This window comes from Bufo bufo, chromosome 6 (assembly GCF_905171765.1).
Source record: "Bufo bufo chromosome 6, aBufBuf1.1, whole genome shotgun sequence".
NCBI lineage: Eukaryota > Metazoa > Chordata > Amphibia > Anura > Bufonidae > Bufo > Bufo bufo.
In genome coordinates this window covers 341,499,196-341,517,524 of record NC_053394.1, presented here as the reverse complement: position 1 = coordinate 341,517,524, position 18,329 = coordinate 341,499,196, and the positions used below count along the sequence as shown (strand labels likewise).

Genomic DNA, 18,329 nt, shown 5'->3' with positions numbered 1-18,329 from the left:
ATTAGCTCTGCCCCCATTGTGCCATCAGCAGCTCTGCCCCCATTAGCTCTGCCCCCATTGTGCCATCAGCAGCTCTGCCCCCATTAGCTCTGCCCCATTAGCTCTGCCCCCATTGTGCCATCAGCAGCTCTGCCCCCATTAGCTCTGCCCCCATTGTGCCATCAGCAGCTCTGCCCCCATTGTGCCATCAGCAGCTCTGCCCCCATTAGCTCTGCCCCCATTGTGCCATCAGCAGCTCTGCCCCCATTAGCTCTGCCCCCATTAGCTCTGCCACCATTGTGCCATCAGCAGCTCTGCCCCATTAGCTCTGCCCCCAATGTGCCATCAGCTCTGTTGCCATGCTCCTCCTGACACCCGTAGTGCACAGCGTCACTGGTTTCTATGACGCTGTGCACTCCAGGCGCCTGGCCTTAGTTGCGCCCCCACCCCCTCGGTTTCATCCACTTACCTTTCCAGCAGGGGCGCTGCCGACACTCCATCGTTCTGCGCTGCTCTGCTCCTGACGTCACAGTGCGTCGGGTCACAGTATGCGTACGTCAGGAGGTCAGAGCAGCGCGGGACCATGGACGTGCTGTGGAGTGTCCGGAGGCCGCCTGCTGGAAAGGTAAGTATTCCAAGCGCCGCAGGAGACCACGGAGCGAGAGTAATAGCAAGCGCTTCACTCCCGATCCGTGGTCACATGACACAAACAAATCTTCGATGCAAAAAATTTGCATCGAGGATTTTTTTGTGTCGAATTACTCGATTTAATCGAGTAATCGTTTCAGCCCTAATAATAACGCCCCTCTGGGCACCTCGGACACTCAATTGTATAACATACAAAGTGGATTTTATCGCTAGTAAAACATGACACAAAAAATGAAGACTACAGCAAGAAATAAGGTATGTTATTGTACATGGCAGTAGTAACGCCTTAATATGCTCAAACCAGGTGACAGATTCCCTTTAAAGGGCTTGTCTCACTTCAGCAAGTGGCATTTATTATGTAGAGAAAGTTAATACAAGGCACTTACTAATGTATTGTGATTATCCATATTGACTCCTTTGCTGGCTGGGTTCATTTTTCCATCACATTATACACTGCTCGTTTCCATGGTTACGACCACCCTGCAATCCAGTGGGGCTGAGGGTGGTCATAGTTCCTACTGTGGCTAAACTCTGTCCGCACAGGCAGTGAATGGAGGGCGCAACCCTTCTTCCCCTCTGGGCACACCCTGGACTTCGGGGATTTCCACCCGGGTGGTGGCTGGGGTGTCCCTGTTAGGTGAACAGATAGCAAGGCAGAAAAACAGAGGCCTGGGGTCAGGACGTGGAGACCAGTGACTAGGCCGTCTTGGTTATAATAAATAAAGTCTCTCCTTACTGAGTAGATGATGGGGGTAGCTTTACAAATACAAGCAGTAGGCACAGTTCTCGAATATTTCACAAGGCAGTATGATGGTCCCCTCCCTCTAGGTATACCATGCAGTCTTCCCAAATGACCAAAGCCGTTCAAGTCCTTGCCGTATATCTCTGCAGTTCCCTGCTGCGGAGTGCGGTCCGTCTCTGCAGTGCAGCGGACACCAGAGGCAATTAACCCAAACCCCATGCAGTAAAGTCCAAAGCTGTAAGTTACGTTACCTCTTACTGTCTTTAAAACGGTTTTCTGAGATTTTCATACTGATGACCTATCCTCTTATCACCTGGGACCACCGCCGATCAACTGTTTGAGAAGGCATTGGTGCTCCTGTGAGCGCCTCGTCCTTCTGTCCGCTCACCAAGCACAGCGCCGTACACTGTATAGTGGCTGTACTTGGTATCGCAGCTCAGCCCCATTCACTTCTATGAGCTGCTCCTAGGCCACGTGACCAATGAACGTGTCCTCACTGGTCTAGAAGAAGCAGTGGCGCTCACAGAAGTACCGGTGCCTTCTCAAACAGCTGATCGCCGGGGGTCCTGGAACCCCACCTTTCAGATACTGATTTAGGCCCCATTCAGACGAACGTATGGCCTCCGTGCCCGCGTTGCGGACCACAAAGAGTGGGGTCTGCCACACAAGGACACCGGCCTTGTGCACTCGTGTTGCGGTGCAGACCCATTGACTTGAACGGGTCTGTGATCCGCAAGATAGGACATATTGGGGGAAAAAAATGTCTTTGCATCGCCATATTCTGACAGCTATAACTTTTTTTTATAATTCCATCTACAGAATACAGTAGTTTTTATTGGTTGGTTGGCAGATTGGACATTTAATGCCGGAGATTCTCTGCACAAGTTATTATTCTAATTAAGAAAGCCCTTTCCAAAAGACGGGAGCTGTAATACCGCAGTGTGAATACAGCCTTACGGTTGGGAGACACAAGCTCCACCACATAAGCCTTCTCAGTTATTACACATTGTCACCGCTATGAGCGCTCTTTTCATCCCTATCATTGTGGCCGTCGCTGGGAATGCTGGGAATTCTGAGGAGAGTTTGCCACCACCAATATGGCTCCTCGGGCTTGATATCCGTGAGGGGGAGGGTTAATTTTATAGTCGATAGACCCCTGCTCCTGTTAGGCCTGGCGTATACCTGCACCTGCATTCTCCCACCGGGGCCCCCGCCCTGCTGCTGCAGCCTGGCGACTGAACACCCTCACACGTCGGAGCGGGCAGACCTGGCCCTCGTCACGTGACGGCGGTTGGTTGCTAGGCAGCGGAAGCTCCTGGTTACCGGTAATGCTGCGCGCCGGGGGAAAGATGGGGGTCAGCAGACAGGTAAGTAGCCCTTACATACAGTCCTGCCTGCAGGTATGGAAGATGCGGGATAGTCCTACAGCAGCAGGGGTACTACAACTCCCAGCATAGATGCCTGTAAGATCTGCTGCTAGTCTGTGGCCCAGAATTCTGACCTAGTGGTAGTAAATAGGTAGCTTTATTATGTGCCCCCCAGTAATTGATGGGGGTGTCATGTTGGTTTACATCTAGCACAATGTACAGTCTGTATACATGTGGCGGGCGGCAGGGATCCCTCTGCTCGGCTTTTAGCTCTGTACCGGATCATTAAAGTTTATTGAATAAAGCGGAGAACATGGCCACCCTTTATCATCTATACCAGTGTTTCCCAACCAGTGTGCCTCCAGCTGTTGCAAAACTACGCTGTCCGGGCATGCTGGGAGTTGTAGTTTTGCAACAGCTGGAGGCACACTGGTTGGGAAACACTGATCTATACAATAATTAATATTAATAATATACCGTTATTATGTGTCCTAATTCTGCCCCTGAATGCCAGTCTCGTCTTGGGCATCAGGGCTACAAGGACTTTTTGGTTTAGGGGTCCATTCACACGACAGTAAGTATTTTGCAGTCTGCAAATTGTGGATCCGTAGACCTCAGGTCCCGGCCTTGTGTGTTGTGGATTTTGCAGAACGCAGGCGACCAGCCCTATGATAGAAATGCCTATTCTTGTCTTGTAGGGGCCTCGGGACAGAAGTACGGATGCGGTCAGCACGCGGTGTGCAGTCCCGAGGCCCCGCAAAAAAAGACAGAACAAGTCCTACAAGACAAGAATAGGCATTTCTATCATAGGGCTGGTCGTCCCGTTAAAATGAATGGGTCTACGGAACAGAAATACGGTCGTGTGAATGGACCCTCATATGAAGGGCGTGCAAAGAGAAGAGACTACATAGAGATATGTCCTAATCAGTTGAGAGTGACCCAGAAAACATTCACCGCACCATAAGGCCGCCTTCACACAGGTGAACGCACATAAGATCCGCACGGATTTCGCATCCCGATTTATGTGCGTTTCTGCAGCATTTCTGCAATTTCTAGCAGTGTTTTTTTTTTTGGTGCAGATTAGATCTGATTTTGCCGCAGATCTCGCCCTTCGTTGGAAAAGGGTGAAATCTGCAGCTAAAACCGCATTGTGCCAGTCTGCGGCCTCCTCATGCTGCTGCCACCTCCAGACTCTGTCATTGTGCCACTATAGAATGGACATGCTATAAATTTGTTAATCTGGACAGCAGGTCGATTTCTGTACAGAAAAAATCAGCAGATTTGTGTCATCTCATACACTTTGCTGGTACTGTACTACACACGTGAGTCCGCACATATTCCGCATCGGGTGCAGGTGGCCTCACACTGCCACCTCCAGCTTGTGTTCCGACGTCCATCCATTCAATGAAGCAGAAAACATGACTGATCGGAGAAGGCAACCCTCTGCCAATCAGCGGAGGTCCAATTCTGATACTGCCTTTTCTGCTGATGACCATCCGCAGTAGGGTTCGCTCATCTTGTAGACACACGTCTGGTAGCCCCCTGGCTCATTTTGGCGGTAGGGTTGACCCTCGCACACTTTCGTTGGCACGCGGTGCTCTGCACGTCTTTCATTCACAATGGTGCCATTTGACCACTCGTGATACACTTTCAACGCAGTATGCGCAGTCTCAGAAATGCCGCCACACTTCACCCAAAAGCCAATAATAATCCTTTTTTGTACAACACCTTTTACCCATGACAGCAATGAGGGATATGTGAGCAGACAGCTGTTAGGGGACATTGCTGCCATAGATAAACATCTGTTCCAGTTATGTGTCTAGGGGATAAGTATTACGTCGGTGGGGGTCCTATTGCTGGGACACCCACTGATGATGAGAATGGAGACCCAGTGCCCCATGGAGGCTCCCCACGGAAGAACAAAGTGGCCATTCAGGCAGGAGTGTGCCTGCTCCATTAATTTCTATAGGAGTTCTAGAGATAGCCAACTACAGTTCTTGGCTATCTCCAAAATTCCCATAAAAATGAATGGAGAGGCTGCTTTGTTCATTTTTGGGGGCTCTATGGGGTACAGTGTCCCCATGTTCATGATTGGTGGATAGGGAAAAACTTTACATAACTGGAATACCCCTTTAAGTACATTTGCATATGTGGTCTGTGTCTTCTACAGTATCTCATTTCTTATCTCCTCTTCTTATTAGGTTGCATCTGATCATGAGAATCGAACCACCATCTTGTTTAATGTATCGAAAAATGAGAGCGGGGGCTACAAGTCTCTACAGAAAAGACTCCGCGCCAACTGGAAAATACAAAGGTGACAGTGGACATATTCCTTTTAAAGGGTTGTCCCATCTGGACTTACAAGCAGCGATCCTAGTGATGAGCTTATTGCTTTGAGTTCAGCAGGGAAAGTATTGTATTGTACTGCAAATGAATGGGCAACCATGTAACGCATGTCCATCTGGAGTCCACCAAGCATTAGCCAGTCTCTCTAGCACAGGGATGCCCAACCTGCGGCCCTCCAGCTGTTGTAAAACTACAATTCCCACAATGCCCTGCTGTAGGCTGATAGCTGTAGGCTGTCCGAGCATGCTGGGAGTTGTAGTTTTGCAACAGCTGGAGGGCCGCAGGTTGGGCATCCCTGCTCTAGCAGGTGCCCACCTCATCCCTGTGCCTCAGTATCAATCGGTGGCGATTGCTGAAATATCGCTTGGATGTATTTAATAAGACAAGAGGTGTTCATGCTTGTGGTGAGCACCACATCGTCTATTTTTTGTCTGTGCCCGCTTGTTCATATCGATAAGATATGCTGTAAATGTCAGGTGTGGTTCCCACCTCTTAAACCTGCTCCTGTGTCAAGAATGGGGCCACAGTGAAAGAGTACACTCGGCCATTTTCAGAAGTTTCCCTAGCAGTGAATGGATAGAACACCGCCCAAGTGTGGCCACCTCTCCATTCACCTCTCCAGCTTGCTGTCCATCACGTTGGGGTCCAGTTCTTGATGTAGCAGCAGAACCTGCACTTTTTGGACATTGATTTTCTGGTATATAAATTCTGTACGCATCTCATCTGTTCAATCTTCATAGCTTTTTTTTCTGAGACACTTACTTTTTGGCCATTTTTCCCTTTAGTTTGAAAGAAGATATCACACCTGAGAAGTTGTCAGGGGTCAAACTCTGGATCACTGCTGGACCCAGGGAGAAATTCACAGCAGCTGAGGTGAGCGTTATAGTGTCGCTGTCATTGTAAACAGGAATCTATACTCTGCCGCTAGCTCCATTTCCTTAAAGGGGTTTTCCGACTCTTTTCTAACTCCTCTGGATAGGTCATCAGTGGGAGTCTGACACCCCCCATCGATCAGCTGTTTGAGAAGAGAGCTGCGCTCCTGTCAGTGCCTCTCGCAGCTTACCAAGATCAGTGCTGTACATTGTATAGTGGCAGTGCTTGGTATTGTACTCAGCTCCATTCACTTGAATAGGACCAAGTTGCGCCTAGGCCATGTGACCGATGAATGTGAAGTCACTGGCCTAGTTTGAGCTGTCAGAAAGCTGCGTCACTCATAGGAGAGGCAGCGCCTTCTCAAACTGCTGATCGGCGGGGGTCCTGGGTGTCCAGAGTACAGGTCATCAGTTAAAAAGTGTCTAAACATATTTAGTTTTTACCGGTAAATGGCTTTCCAGGAGTCCGGAATGACAGCACCCATGGAGGATGTCCTTATTGGCTTCTGTAGGGACAGGAAGAGAGACAGTTTAAAAGGCCCCTCCCCACCCCCTCTCGCCAGTGTTCTTATAACTTACTACACCGGATAGGCTGCCACATCTTTATTTTGGGAACAATGTTAATTCACACTGTATACAGTAGCAGTACAAGCCATACAAACCAAATAGTGTACAGAAAAGAACAAAAGGGGGGGGGTAGTATTGGGTGCTGTCATTCCGGACTCTTGGAAAGCCATTTAGCGGTAAACTAAATATATGTTTCCAGGACGTCCTCCATGACAGCACCCATGGAGAACTAACAACTTAGAACGTAATCTTAGGGGGGGACCACTGCCTGTAGGACTTTACGGCCGAAAGCTAAGTCCTGATTGGCCATTGAGTCTAGTCTGTAATGTCTGACAAAGGTAGTGGAGGAAGACCAGGTTGCTGCTTTGCAGATCTGATCAATGGAGGCTCTGGCTTTCTCCGCCCAGGTTGTAGCCATGGCTCTGGTAGAATGAGCCCTCAAAATATGGGGCAAGACAAATTCTGCAATCTATAACATTCCCTGATGGTCTCCTTGATCCAGCGGGCTAAAGAGGTTTTAGAGGCTTTGCATCCCTTGTTTTTACCACCGAATTGGATGAAGAGGTTTGGTGATTTTCTTCAAGGTTTCGTCCGCTTGATGTAGGCGAGGACTGCTCTCCTCACATCCAGAAAGTGGAACCGTTCCTCCTGTATGTTTTTGGGAGCGGTACAAAATGAAGGGAGTATTATCTCCTGTTCTCTGTGAAACACTGAGACAACCTTGGGTAAAAAGGAATGATCCAATTTAAGAACCATCCTATCATCTAGGACAGTGATGGCTAACCTTGGCACTCCAGCTGTGGTGAAACTACGACTCCCAGCATGCTCCATTTATTTCTACAGAGTTCTGAGAGCAGCCAAGCAAGGGGGGCATCTTGGGAGTTGTAGTTTTACCACAGCTGGAGTGCCAAGGTTAGCCATCACTGATCTAGGACCTTAAAAAAGGGTTCCCTAACTGACAGGGCCTGCATCTCGCCTATCCTATGGGCAGTAGTGATAGCTAGTTGAAATACCGTCTTGAAGGATAGAAGTTTGTCAGATATTTTCTCAATGGGTTTGAAGGGAGAATCACATAAGCTGTTCAGTACTACGTTTAAGTCCTACGTGGGAACCGTATGTCTTAAGGTGGGCCGCATTCTGGAAACTGCCCTGATGAACCTCTTAACCCACCTGTGTTCTGCGAAGGGAAAGTCTAAGCAGCTACTTAAGGCCGAGATCTGCACTTTGAGTGTGCTAGGTTTTAAACCCATATCAAACCCTCTCTGGAGGAAATCTAGTATCTAGGACGGATTTCCAGTCCCTGGGTGATTTTGGGCTAGCCAAGCTGAGAACCTCTTCCATATTTTAAAATATATGGCCGAAGTTACTGGTTTACAGCCCTGTTGCAGGGTTGATATTACCTGGTCGGAGAGACCCTTCTTCCTCAGGGTCTGCCTCTCAGGATCCAGGCAGCCAGTCTCAGCTTGTTGAGATTGGGATGCTCCAGAGGCCCTTGCGTTAACAGGTCTCTCCTGTATGAAAGGGGAAACGGATCTCTGATTGACATCTCCTTTAAGATAGGGTACCAGGCTCTCTTGGGCCCAGGCTCTCTTGGGATCAGAGTGGTAGAGCTGGTCCTCATCTTCTTTAAGACTGCCGGGATTAGGGGCAAAGGAGGAAAGGCGTATGCCAGTTTTCATGTCCCATCTGTGGGCTAGGGCGTCTACTGCCACTGGACTTCCACTGGGGTTTAGAGAGTAGAAACAGTCCAGCTGTGAATTTTCCCTGGACTCAAAGAGATCTATCTCTGGTTGGCCCCATACCTGGCAGATCTGTTTGAAAACTTGCTTGTTCAGGCTCCATTCCCCCGTGTCGATTCTGTGACTGCTTAGGAAGTCGGCTCTCGAGTTCTGAAAACCTTGTAAATGGGTCGCTGAAATGGACAGAACTTCCCTCTCTGCCCATGTGAAAATCTGATCTGCTAGATCTTTAAGGAGCGGCATCTGGTTCCGCCCTGTCTCTTCAGATAACATACTGTCGTTATATTGTCTGATAATATCCTGACGTGTTGACCTTGGAGAAGGTGCTTGGCTGCTCTCAGCGTCCTCAGCACTGCTTTCAGTTCCCAGTAATTTGAGGACCTTATTCTGTCCCGAAGCACCCAAGAACCTTGGAAGAGATGTTGGTACACATGCCCCCCCCCCCAGCCATTGAGACTTGCGTCCGTGGTAACTGTTATGGCTGGAGTCATATTCCACGGGACCCCCTTCTCCAAATTCTCGGGTTCTATCCACCAGGACAGGGATTTCAATACTCTGTCTGGCAATCTTATCTTGGAGTTTAGAGAGCGGTGGTCTCTGTCCCAGGCTGTCAATACTGCCTCCTGGAGGGTCCTAGAGTGGAACTGGGCCCAAGGTATAATTGAAATACAGGAGGTCATCAGTCCCAGGATCTGCATAGCTTCTCTGATTGAGTGGGTTCTCTACTTTTTGAACGACTCCATCTTTTCTTTTATATTGATTTGTTTCCTCTCCGGCAGAAAGGAGTGCTGTGTCCTCGTGTCCAGGAGAGTGCCCAGGAATTCTTTCCTTGTGTCTGGTACTAGGTCCGATTTTTGATAGTTCACAATCCACCCCAGATCTTTTTAATAGGGCCAAAGTCTGATGGATGTCCCCCTCCAGCTTTTGTACTGAGTCTATCGGCAGAAAATCGTCCAAGTAGAGCACAATTGTAATCGAACTCTGGCGAAGATGGGCCATAATTTCCGCTACTATCTTTGTGAAGAGACGGGGGGCAGATGAAATCCCGAACGGCAGGCACTGAAATTGGTAGTGAAGAATCGCCTCCTTGTACTTGACCGCAAACCTTAGATACTGTTGATGTTGAAGATGTATGGGGATGTGGTAGTACGCATCCTTGAGATCCAATGTGCAAAGGTGAGCACCTGGTGGGATCAAAAGTGTAGTGGACCTTATTGATTCCATCTTGAACCTGTAGTAGGTCACCCACTTGTTTAGAAATTTTAAATTGATGATCGTCCTTACCGACCCATCTGGTTTCTTCACATCTTCACATTCTTCTTGAATAGTGTCCTGTGAAATGCTGGGGAGGAGGGACCTGGGTGACGGCTCCCAGAACCAGAAGTTTTTGTACATCCGACAGCAGTTGTTGCTGGAGGAGAGGAGATTCGAAGTAAGTCAACTGGAAGGTTTGTGGAGGAGGATTTCTGAAATCTATCCTGAAGCCGTCCCTGATGGAGTCCAGGATCCATTGATTGTGGGTAACTCTCTTCCAATTTTTCCAAAAGTGATGAAGTCTCCCCCCTACCGGTCTGGCGTCATGGTTTCCCTGTGTTGGTATTGGGGTTGAAGAGGAAACCCCTTCCCCTGCCCCCTTTGGGGTAGCTCCAACGGCCTGATTTACCTTTACCTCTATAAGACTTGGGCTGACTCTGGCCAGAGGCTCTACGAAAGGGGTGCGTTTTTTTTTTACGTCTTTCTTCAGGAAACCCTTTTTTGTTATCAGCCGCGTTTTGGAGGATAGAGTCCAAGATTGGGCCGAACATGAAAGAACCAGAGAATGGTATGGAGCAGAGTCTGTTTTTAGACGCTACATCCCCAGACCAGGACTTGAGCCAGAGGGCACGTCTAGCAGCGTTAGTTTGAGACTGTGATTTAGCTGCAAATCTAATAGATTCCGCTGAAGCGTCAGCCAGGAAACTTGAGGCCATCTTTAGCAAAGGGAGTGACTCTAGGATCTCTTCCCTGGATGTCTTAGCCCTGAGGTGATTCTCTAGTTGATTTATCCATAGGACTAAAGCTCTGGAAGCTCAAGTGGCAGCAATGTTAGTGTTAATTGCAGCCGCCCCTGACTCCCAGGATTTTTTTCAGTAGACCATCCAACTTCCGATCCATGGGATCCCTCAGCTGCGACGAATCCAAACGGGATTGAGGTCTTTTTTACTACCTTGGCCACCTGGACATCTACTTTTGGGACCTTGTCCCAGAGATTAGTGTCCTTCGGATCAAAGCGCAGTCTGTTTTTAAATTCTCCTGGGAATGAAGAGCTTCTTTTCTCTATCTGCCCATTCTTCTGTAATGAGGTCTTTTAATTTTTTTATTTACTGGGAAGACCTTCCTTTTCCTGACTTTAAGGCCCCCGAACATTTTGTCTTCAACGGAGCATGCCTGTTCCTCCTCCTCAATAGCCATGGTCTGCCTAATGGCGGTGAATAGGGGGGTCTAGATCCTCAGATGAAAATAAATATCTTCTTTGTTCTTCCTGAGGATAGGACACTGAGTCCTCATCTTCCATTTCATCTGAAGCACATAATCCCTCTTCCTCTGAATCAGAGTCTAACTGGATCCTGGCTCTTTTGGAGGGGGGGGGGGGAGATGGTACTGGGTCTAGGTTCTGGCCCGAGGTTGCCACCTGCACCTCCTCTCTTACGATAGCTCTCAAATCCGAGAGTAGAGATGACCGCTCGTCCTTAAGAATTTTGGAAAGGCATTCTGGGCATAATTGTTTTTTATATGGCTCCAGAAGCCTTGTTTGGCAGGTCGCACACTTTCTTCCCTTCTTTTAGTAGTTCTAGGGAAAACGGAATAGAGACCACTTTTAGAGTCAAAGATTCCCATAAAAACCCCTGTCTAAGCACATAAAAGCTGCTACTTACAGGGGCCTGGACGGGGGAGTCTGAGCAAGTCTCCTGCTTGTTAGACGCCTGGACCTCCATGATGCATCCTCACCAGGTTGCCATTAGACATTTAAATCGTTTTGGTTTTTTTTTTCTTACCGGTCCGCCCGTCGCCACCTGGCTCTGCCTCCTCCTGCTCTTCATGGGAAAACTCATTCCAAGGAAGAGTCAACCCCCTAGACATGCGAGACCTCCTGATGCAGAAGGTCTCCAGCATGCCGGTGCGCGCCGCCATGACACTTCCGGTGACGCATGCTGGCTTTCGGTCACGTGGGAGCGCTCGGCAATCCAGGCCTAGCGCGCGCAGGAGCCGCTGCCGAGCCCAGAGCTCCGGAAGGGAGAAGCGGCTTCGGCGTCCCCGATCCTTGCGGCCATGCTTCAGAAAAGGTACCGGACACTAAACCAGGGGACCACTTCACAGAGGGGTGCTGGTTAAGGGGCTGCAGGAGTCTGAAGAGGAGAGGTAAGCACCCCCCGACCAGACTCGCCCCATTCCCTACCTAACTTACTAGGAGGGAGTTTGTCTCACTCACCCTATCCCAGTAAGGACAGGAAGAACACTGGAGAGAGGGGGTGGGGAGGGGCCTTTTAAACTGTCTCTCTTCCTGTCCCTACAGAAGCCAATAAGGACATCCTCAATGGGTGCTGTCATGGAGGATGTCCTGGAAAAAAACCTTTTAGGCTGGGACTGTGTGGCAATCTTGTCTGCAAGACCCGTTGCACCACCAAAGACCGCAGTGTAGCACTACAGCCTTTGAACTGAATAGGGTCACAGAGGACTCACAAGTTGGAGTGACCCCACCGCCAGAACTGCAGTTAAATCCAGCAGTGTAGGATTTTTTGTGATTCTTGGGCCTTGGCAATTTGTGAGTTGCGCTTAAAGGGGTTCTGCATTTTAAACTGATGATCTATCCTCTGGATAGATCATCAGCTTCTGATCGACGGGGGTCCAACACCCGGGACCCCCGCCAATCAGCTGTTTGAGAAGGCAGCGGCGCTCCAGCAGCGCAGCGGCCTTCTCACTGTTTACCGCTGGCCCAGTGACGTCACGACTAGTATCACTGGCCTGGACGGGGCTAAGCTCTGTTCACTTGGGGTGTCGGAACCCCGCCGATCAGAAGCTGATGATCTATCCAGAGGATAGATCATCAGTTTAAACAAAGTGCAGAACCCTTTTAAGGCCCATTCTCACTTCAAAGGCTGCACTGCTACACTGCCGAGAACAAGATCGCAGTATAGCACCAGCCTTATCATTTGTAAAGGAAAACTTACAATATTATTATTATGGTGGACAGTTTTCCTAAAAATAAGAGGTATAGTGTTAACCCCTAAAGGAGAAATTTAAGTTCTCAATACGTTAGTTATGGTTTCGGTTAACTCTTCCGCAGTTTGAAGCATTGAAGCAGTTTCTGGAGAAAGGCGGTGACATTCTTGTGATGCTGGGAGAGGGAGGAGAGGCCAAATATGATACCAATATCAATTTTTTCTTAGAGGAGTATGGCATAATGGTGAATACTGGTAAGCATCCACTGTCATTGTTATGAAGTATTTATTACGCCTGTGCTTTTTTTATACTGATTGAAATATTATACCTGTGATAACCTTTGTCTAGACATCAGAACATATGTTAAAGGCAGGGCCGTCTTTAATATTGATTGGACCCTGGGCAAGAATTTACTTGGGCCCCCTGAATCCCGCCTTCCCACACCTTAAAAAAAAGCGAAAATCTTATACTTACCTGTTTCCTTTCACTGGCGCTCACTAGCTGCTGGTACGGCGAGGGATGGTGCAACGCAGACGTGCACACCTCACCGCGTCCTGGCACAGGCGGGCGTGATGACATCATCACGCCTGCCTGCGCTGGGATTTCACTACCAAATAGACCTCAGGCCTGTAGTCTATGACAAGTCTTGTTGCCATCTGCAAATTTTAAGGCACATTGGCGACCATTTTGCTCGCCATCTGGAGCGCTGTATTGCATCAGTGACATGAACACTCTCCACATATAATGATATATTACATCAGTGACATCACCGCTCTCCACATATATGTGATGAGCGGTGATGTCACTGATGTAATATATTACTTATGTGTGGAGAGTGGTGATGTCACTGATGTAATATATCACTTATAAGTAATATATTACATCAGTGACATCACCGCTGTCCATATATAGGTGATATATTACATCTGTGACATCACGCTCTCCACATATAAGAGGCATATTACATCAGTGACGTCATCCCTTGGCACTGGGGTGCGCAGCCAGGGCTGGCCTTAGGTGTTCAGGCGCCCTGTGCGAGCTAACCTTGTGGTAGTGTTACCTGCAGTCCTATGTAAAATCACAGATAACACTAGTGCTAAATAATGTAGTAGTGTTACCTGCAGTCCTATGTAAAACCACAGATAACACTAGTGTAGATCATGTGGAAGTGTTACCTTCGTCCTTAGTGTGCCTCCCTGTGTCTATCGCACAGACTCCATGCTGGCGCTGCCTCCTCTTCCATCTTCTTCCTCTTGTCCCGCACAGAACGTTCTGAAGCAGCTGCGTCAAGACATAGGAACACTGTGGGCATGGTGATACACACAGGGAGAGACACACACACACAGGGAGGGACACACACACACAGGGACGGACACACACACACACACACACACACACACACACACACACACACACACACACAGGGACGGACACACACACACACAGGGACGGACACACACACACTGGCACACTCAAAATCAGCAGCAAGGAGTTAAAGTCCAACCCTTAATGCCCCCAAGATCCCTGGGGGGGGGGTTGATGTAGTAGCAGGAAAGCACACACTGTCCCCCTGTCCTATATGAGCCCCCCCCCTGTCCTATATGAGCCCCCCCTGTCCTATATGAGCCCCCCCCCTCCCCTGTCCTATATGAGCCCCCCCTGTCCTATATGAGCCCCCCCTCCCCTATCCTATATGAGCCCCCCCTCCCCTGTCCTATATGAGCCCCCCCCTCCCCTGTCCTATATGAGGCCCCCCCCCTGTCCTATATGAGGCGCCCCCCCCCCCCCTGTCCTATATGAGGCCCCCCCCCCCTCCCCTGTCCTATATGAGGCCCCCCCCCCTCCCCTGTCCTATATGAGCCCCCCCCCCCCTCCCCTGTCCTATATGAGCCGCCCCCCCCCCCCCTCCCCTGTCCTATATGAGCCCATCCCCCCCATGGCTACCACATACCTGTAAGTTCTGTTGTTGCTTGGCTGGCTCAGGCTGTGTCTGTTGTGGCTGCCGGCTGGGGCTCCGCCTCCTTCCTCTCTCTGTCTGTGCGGCAGCTGCATCACGCTCCAGCAGCCACTGGTCTGCTCTGTTAGAGACAGGCAGGCCAGGCAGCAGAGCGGAGCGCAGAGCGGCCCCGGGCCCCGCCCCCTCCTCACTCTCTCTTTCTATAGTCCGGACCATGACTTTGTTATGTTACAGGGCCGGCGGGCGGCGGCGGCAACAAAATATAGGGGGCCCAAGTAAAATCCAAGTAAAATGCTGCTTGGGCCCCCCAGGAGCAACTGGGCCCGGGGCAGCTGCCCCTTTTGCCCTGCGGTAAAGACGGCCCTGGTTAAAGGGGTTATTTGGATCTATGTACAGACTGCTATGTTACATGTTTAAGACTGATCCTGTTTAGAGGACTGCAGCTACAGAAGTAGCGGACTGAATTTCGACACGAACCATCTAACAAAGTCTGTTCACTTACAAAGCGATGCACAATTACAAAGTGCAAAGAGGCCAATTTCTCTTATAATTGGATGTGGTTGAATTGAACCTGGATTAAAGGGTGTTTTCAGGATTGGAAAAAATTAGACTAAGGCCTCATGCACACGGCCGTTGTTTTGGTCCGCATCCGAGCCGCCGTTTTGGCGGCTCGGATGCGGACCCATTCACTTCAATGGGGCCGCAAAAGATGCGGACAGCACTCAGTGTGCTGTCCGCATCCGTTGCTCCATTCCGTGGCCCCGCTAAAAAAAATATAACATGTCCTATTCTTGTCCGCGCTTTGCGGACAAGAATAGGCATTTATATTGAAGGCTGTCCGTGCCGTTCCGCAAATTGCGGAATGCGCACGGACCCCATCCGTGATTTGCGGACCGCAAAACACACCGCGGTCGTGTGCATGAGGCCTAAAGGACTGACGTGCCATAAAATAAAAAACCAAACCTTTACTTACCTGGTAAATTTTTCACTGCTGCGATGGTCTCCACTCATTTATGTGGATTTTTTTGCCGTGTTGACGTGCCGTCCGTCCACGTGACCACTGCAGCCAATCACTGGCCTTAGCTTTAATACTGGCATATATGTCACAAAAACGCTGAGAACAATCATTGGTCATGTTGGTGTACAGCGTGTCGCTGCCTCAGAAAAATTGGCAAGGACCAGCGGCGATCACCTGAGCTGCAGGAATTTATCAGTTGAGTAATGGTTCTTTTTTTATTTTATAGCATTTAAACAAACCCAGTATTTCTAATTTCCACTTCCAATTCTATCTGATACATTACTTTAAATGGAGAAGCACACCATTAGGGCTCTTGCACACAAACCTATTTTCTTTCCTTGTCCGTTCAGTTTTTTGCAGACCGTATGCGGAACCATTCATTTCAGTAGGTCTGCAAAAAAAAAATGGAAGTTACTCCGTGTGCATTCCGTTTCCGTATTTCCGTTCCGCAAAATAATAGAACATGTCCTATTATTGTCCACATTACGGACAAAGATAGTACTGTTCTGTTCCGCAAAATACGGAATGCACACGGACGTCATCCATTTTTGTTGCGGATCCGTTTTTGCAGACCGCAATATAAAGTGGATATAAAAAGTCTACACACCCCTGTTAAAGTGTCAGGTTTCTGTGCTGTAACAAAATGAGACAAAGATAAATCATTTCAGAACTTTTTCCACCTTTTAATGTGACCTATAAACTGTACCACTCAATTGAAAAACAAACTGAAGGGAAGAAAACAAAAAAAAAAAACTAAAATAATGTGGTTGCATAAGTGTGCACACCCTCTTATAACTGGGGACGTAGCTGTATTCAGAATTAAGCAATCACATTCACAATCATGTTAAAGAGGACCTTTCATTACGATAAAAAATCTAAACTAAGCATACAGACATGGAGAGCGGCGCCCAGGGATCCCCCTGCACTTATTATCCCTGGGCGCCGCTCCGTTCTCCCGGTATAGGCTCCGGTATCTTCAGATTTTCGGCTCAACTGGGAGGAGCCTGCTCTTGTTCTCCTGGGCGTCTCCTTCTCCCAGGCTGGAGTGCTGGCCAATCGCAGCGCTCAGCTCATAACCTGAGAGTTTTTTTTTCTCCCAGGCTATAAGCTGAGTGCTGTGATTGACCAGCACTCCAGCCTGGGAGGAGACGCCCAGGAGAACCAGAGCAGGCTCCTCCCAGTTGAGCCGAAAATCGGAAGATACCGGAGCCTATACCGGGAGAACGGAGCGGCGCCCAGGGATAATAGTAAGTGCAGGGAGATCCCTGGGCGCTGCTCTCAATGTCAGCATACTTAGTTTAGATTTTTTTATTGTAATGAAAGCTCCTCTTTAAATAGGAGTCAGCATACATTTGCCATCATTTAAAGTGCCTCTGATTAACCCCAAATAAACTTCAGCTGCTCTAGTTGGTCTTTCCTGAAATTTTCTTAGTCGCATCCCAGAGCAAAAGCCATGGTCCACAGAGAGCTTCCAAAGCATCAGAGGGATCTCATTGTTAGAAGGTATCAATCAGGAGAAGGGTACAAAAGAATTTCCAAGGCATTAGATATACCATGGAACACAGTGAAGACCGTCATCATCAAGTGGAGAAAATCTGGCACAACAGTGAAATTACCAAGAACTGGACGTCCCTCTAAAATTGATGAAAAGACGAGAAGAAAACTGGTCTGGGAGGCTACCAAGAGGCCTACAGCAACAATAAAGGAGCTGCAGGAATATCTGGCAAGTACTGGCTGTGTGGTACATGTGACAACAATCTCCCGTATTCTTCATATGTCTGGGCTATTGGGTAGAGTGGCAAGACGACAGCCTTTTCTTACAAAGAAAAACATCCAAGCCAGGCTACATTTTGCAAAAACACATCTGAAGTCTCCCAAAAGCATGTGGGAAAAGGTGTTATGGTCTGATGAAACCAAGGTTGAACTTTTTGGCCATAATTCCAAAAAATGTTTGGTACAAAAACAACACTGCGCATCACCAAAAGAACACCATACCCACAGTGAAGCAGCATCATGCCAAGGGGCTGTTTTTCTTCAGCTGGAACTGGGGCCTTAGTTAAGCTAGAGGGAATTATGAACCGTTCCAAATACCAGTCAATATTGGCACAAAACCTTCAGGCTTCTGCTAGAAAGCTGAACATGAAGAGGAACTTCATCTTTCAGCATGACAACAACCCAAAGCATACATCCAAATCAACAAAGGAATGGCTTCACCAGAAGAAGATTAAAGTTTTGGAATGGCCCAGCCAGAGCCCAGACCTGAATCCGATATAAAATCTGTGGGGTGATCTGAAGAGGGCTGTGCACAGGAGATGCCCTCGCAATCTGACAGATTTGGAGTGTTTTTGCAAAGAAGAGTGGGCAAATCTTGCCAAGTCAAAATGTGCCATGCTGATAGACTCATACCCAAAAAGACTGAGTGCTGTAATAAAATCAAAAGGTGCTTCAACAAAGTATTAGTTTAAGGGTGTGCACACTTATGCAACCATATTTTATTTTTATATTTGTTTTCTTCCCTCTAAAAAAGATTTGTTTGTTTTTCAATTGAGTTGTACAGTTTATAGGTCACATTAAAGGTGGAAAAAGTTCTGAAATGATTTATCTTTGTCAAATTTTTTTACAGCACAGACACCTGACATTTTAACAGGGGACTTATTATATCTACTGTACATACAGTCGTGTGCATGAGCCCTTAAAGAGGTTTTCTGAGATCTTTTTACTGATGGCCTATCCTCTGGATAGGATAGGTCATCAGTATCTGATCGGTGGGGGTCCGACACCCAGGACCCCATCCAATCAGATGTTTGAGAAGGCATCGGCACTCGCTGTAGCGCCACGGCCTCCTCACAGCTTTCCCTAGGCCATGTGACGTCATTTTCATAGGTCACATGGCC

At 48.5% G+C, this 18,329-nt stretch overlaps 1 protein-coding gene across 1 annotated transcript in view; it reads left to right on the top strand.

The window, feature by feature from the left end:
* Window positions 1–2,452: 2,452 nt before the first annotated feature.
* IFT52 (intraflagellar transport 52) overlaps window positions 2,453–18,329 on the top strand; it is a 56,785-nt gene continuing 40,908 nt past the window's right edge. Inside the window, exons 1-4 of the mRNA XM_040437730.1 lie at window positions 2,453–2,736; window positions 4,938–5,050; window positions 5,868–5,955; window positions 12,585–12,714. Of these exons, the coding sequence (XP_040293664.1) occupies window positions 2,698–2,736; window positions 4,938–5,050; window positions 5,868–5,955; window positions 12,585–12,714 (370 nt within the window). The 5' untranslated portion in view covers window positions 2,453–2,697. The remainder of the gene's footprint in view (window positions 2,737–4,937; window positions 5,051–5,867; window positions 5,956–12,584; window positions 12,715–18,329) is intronic.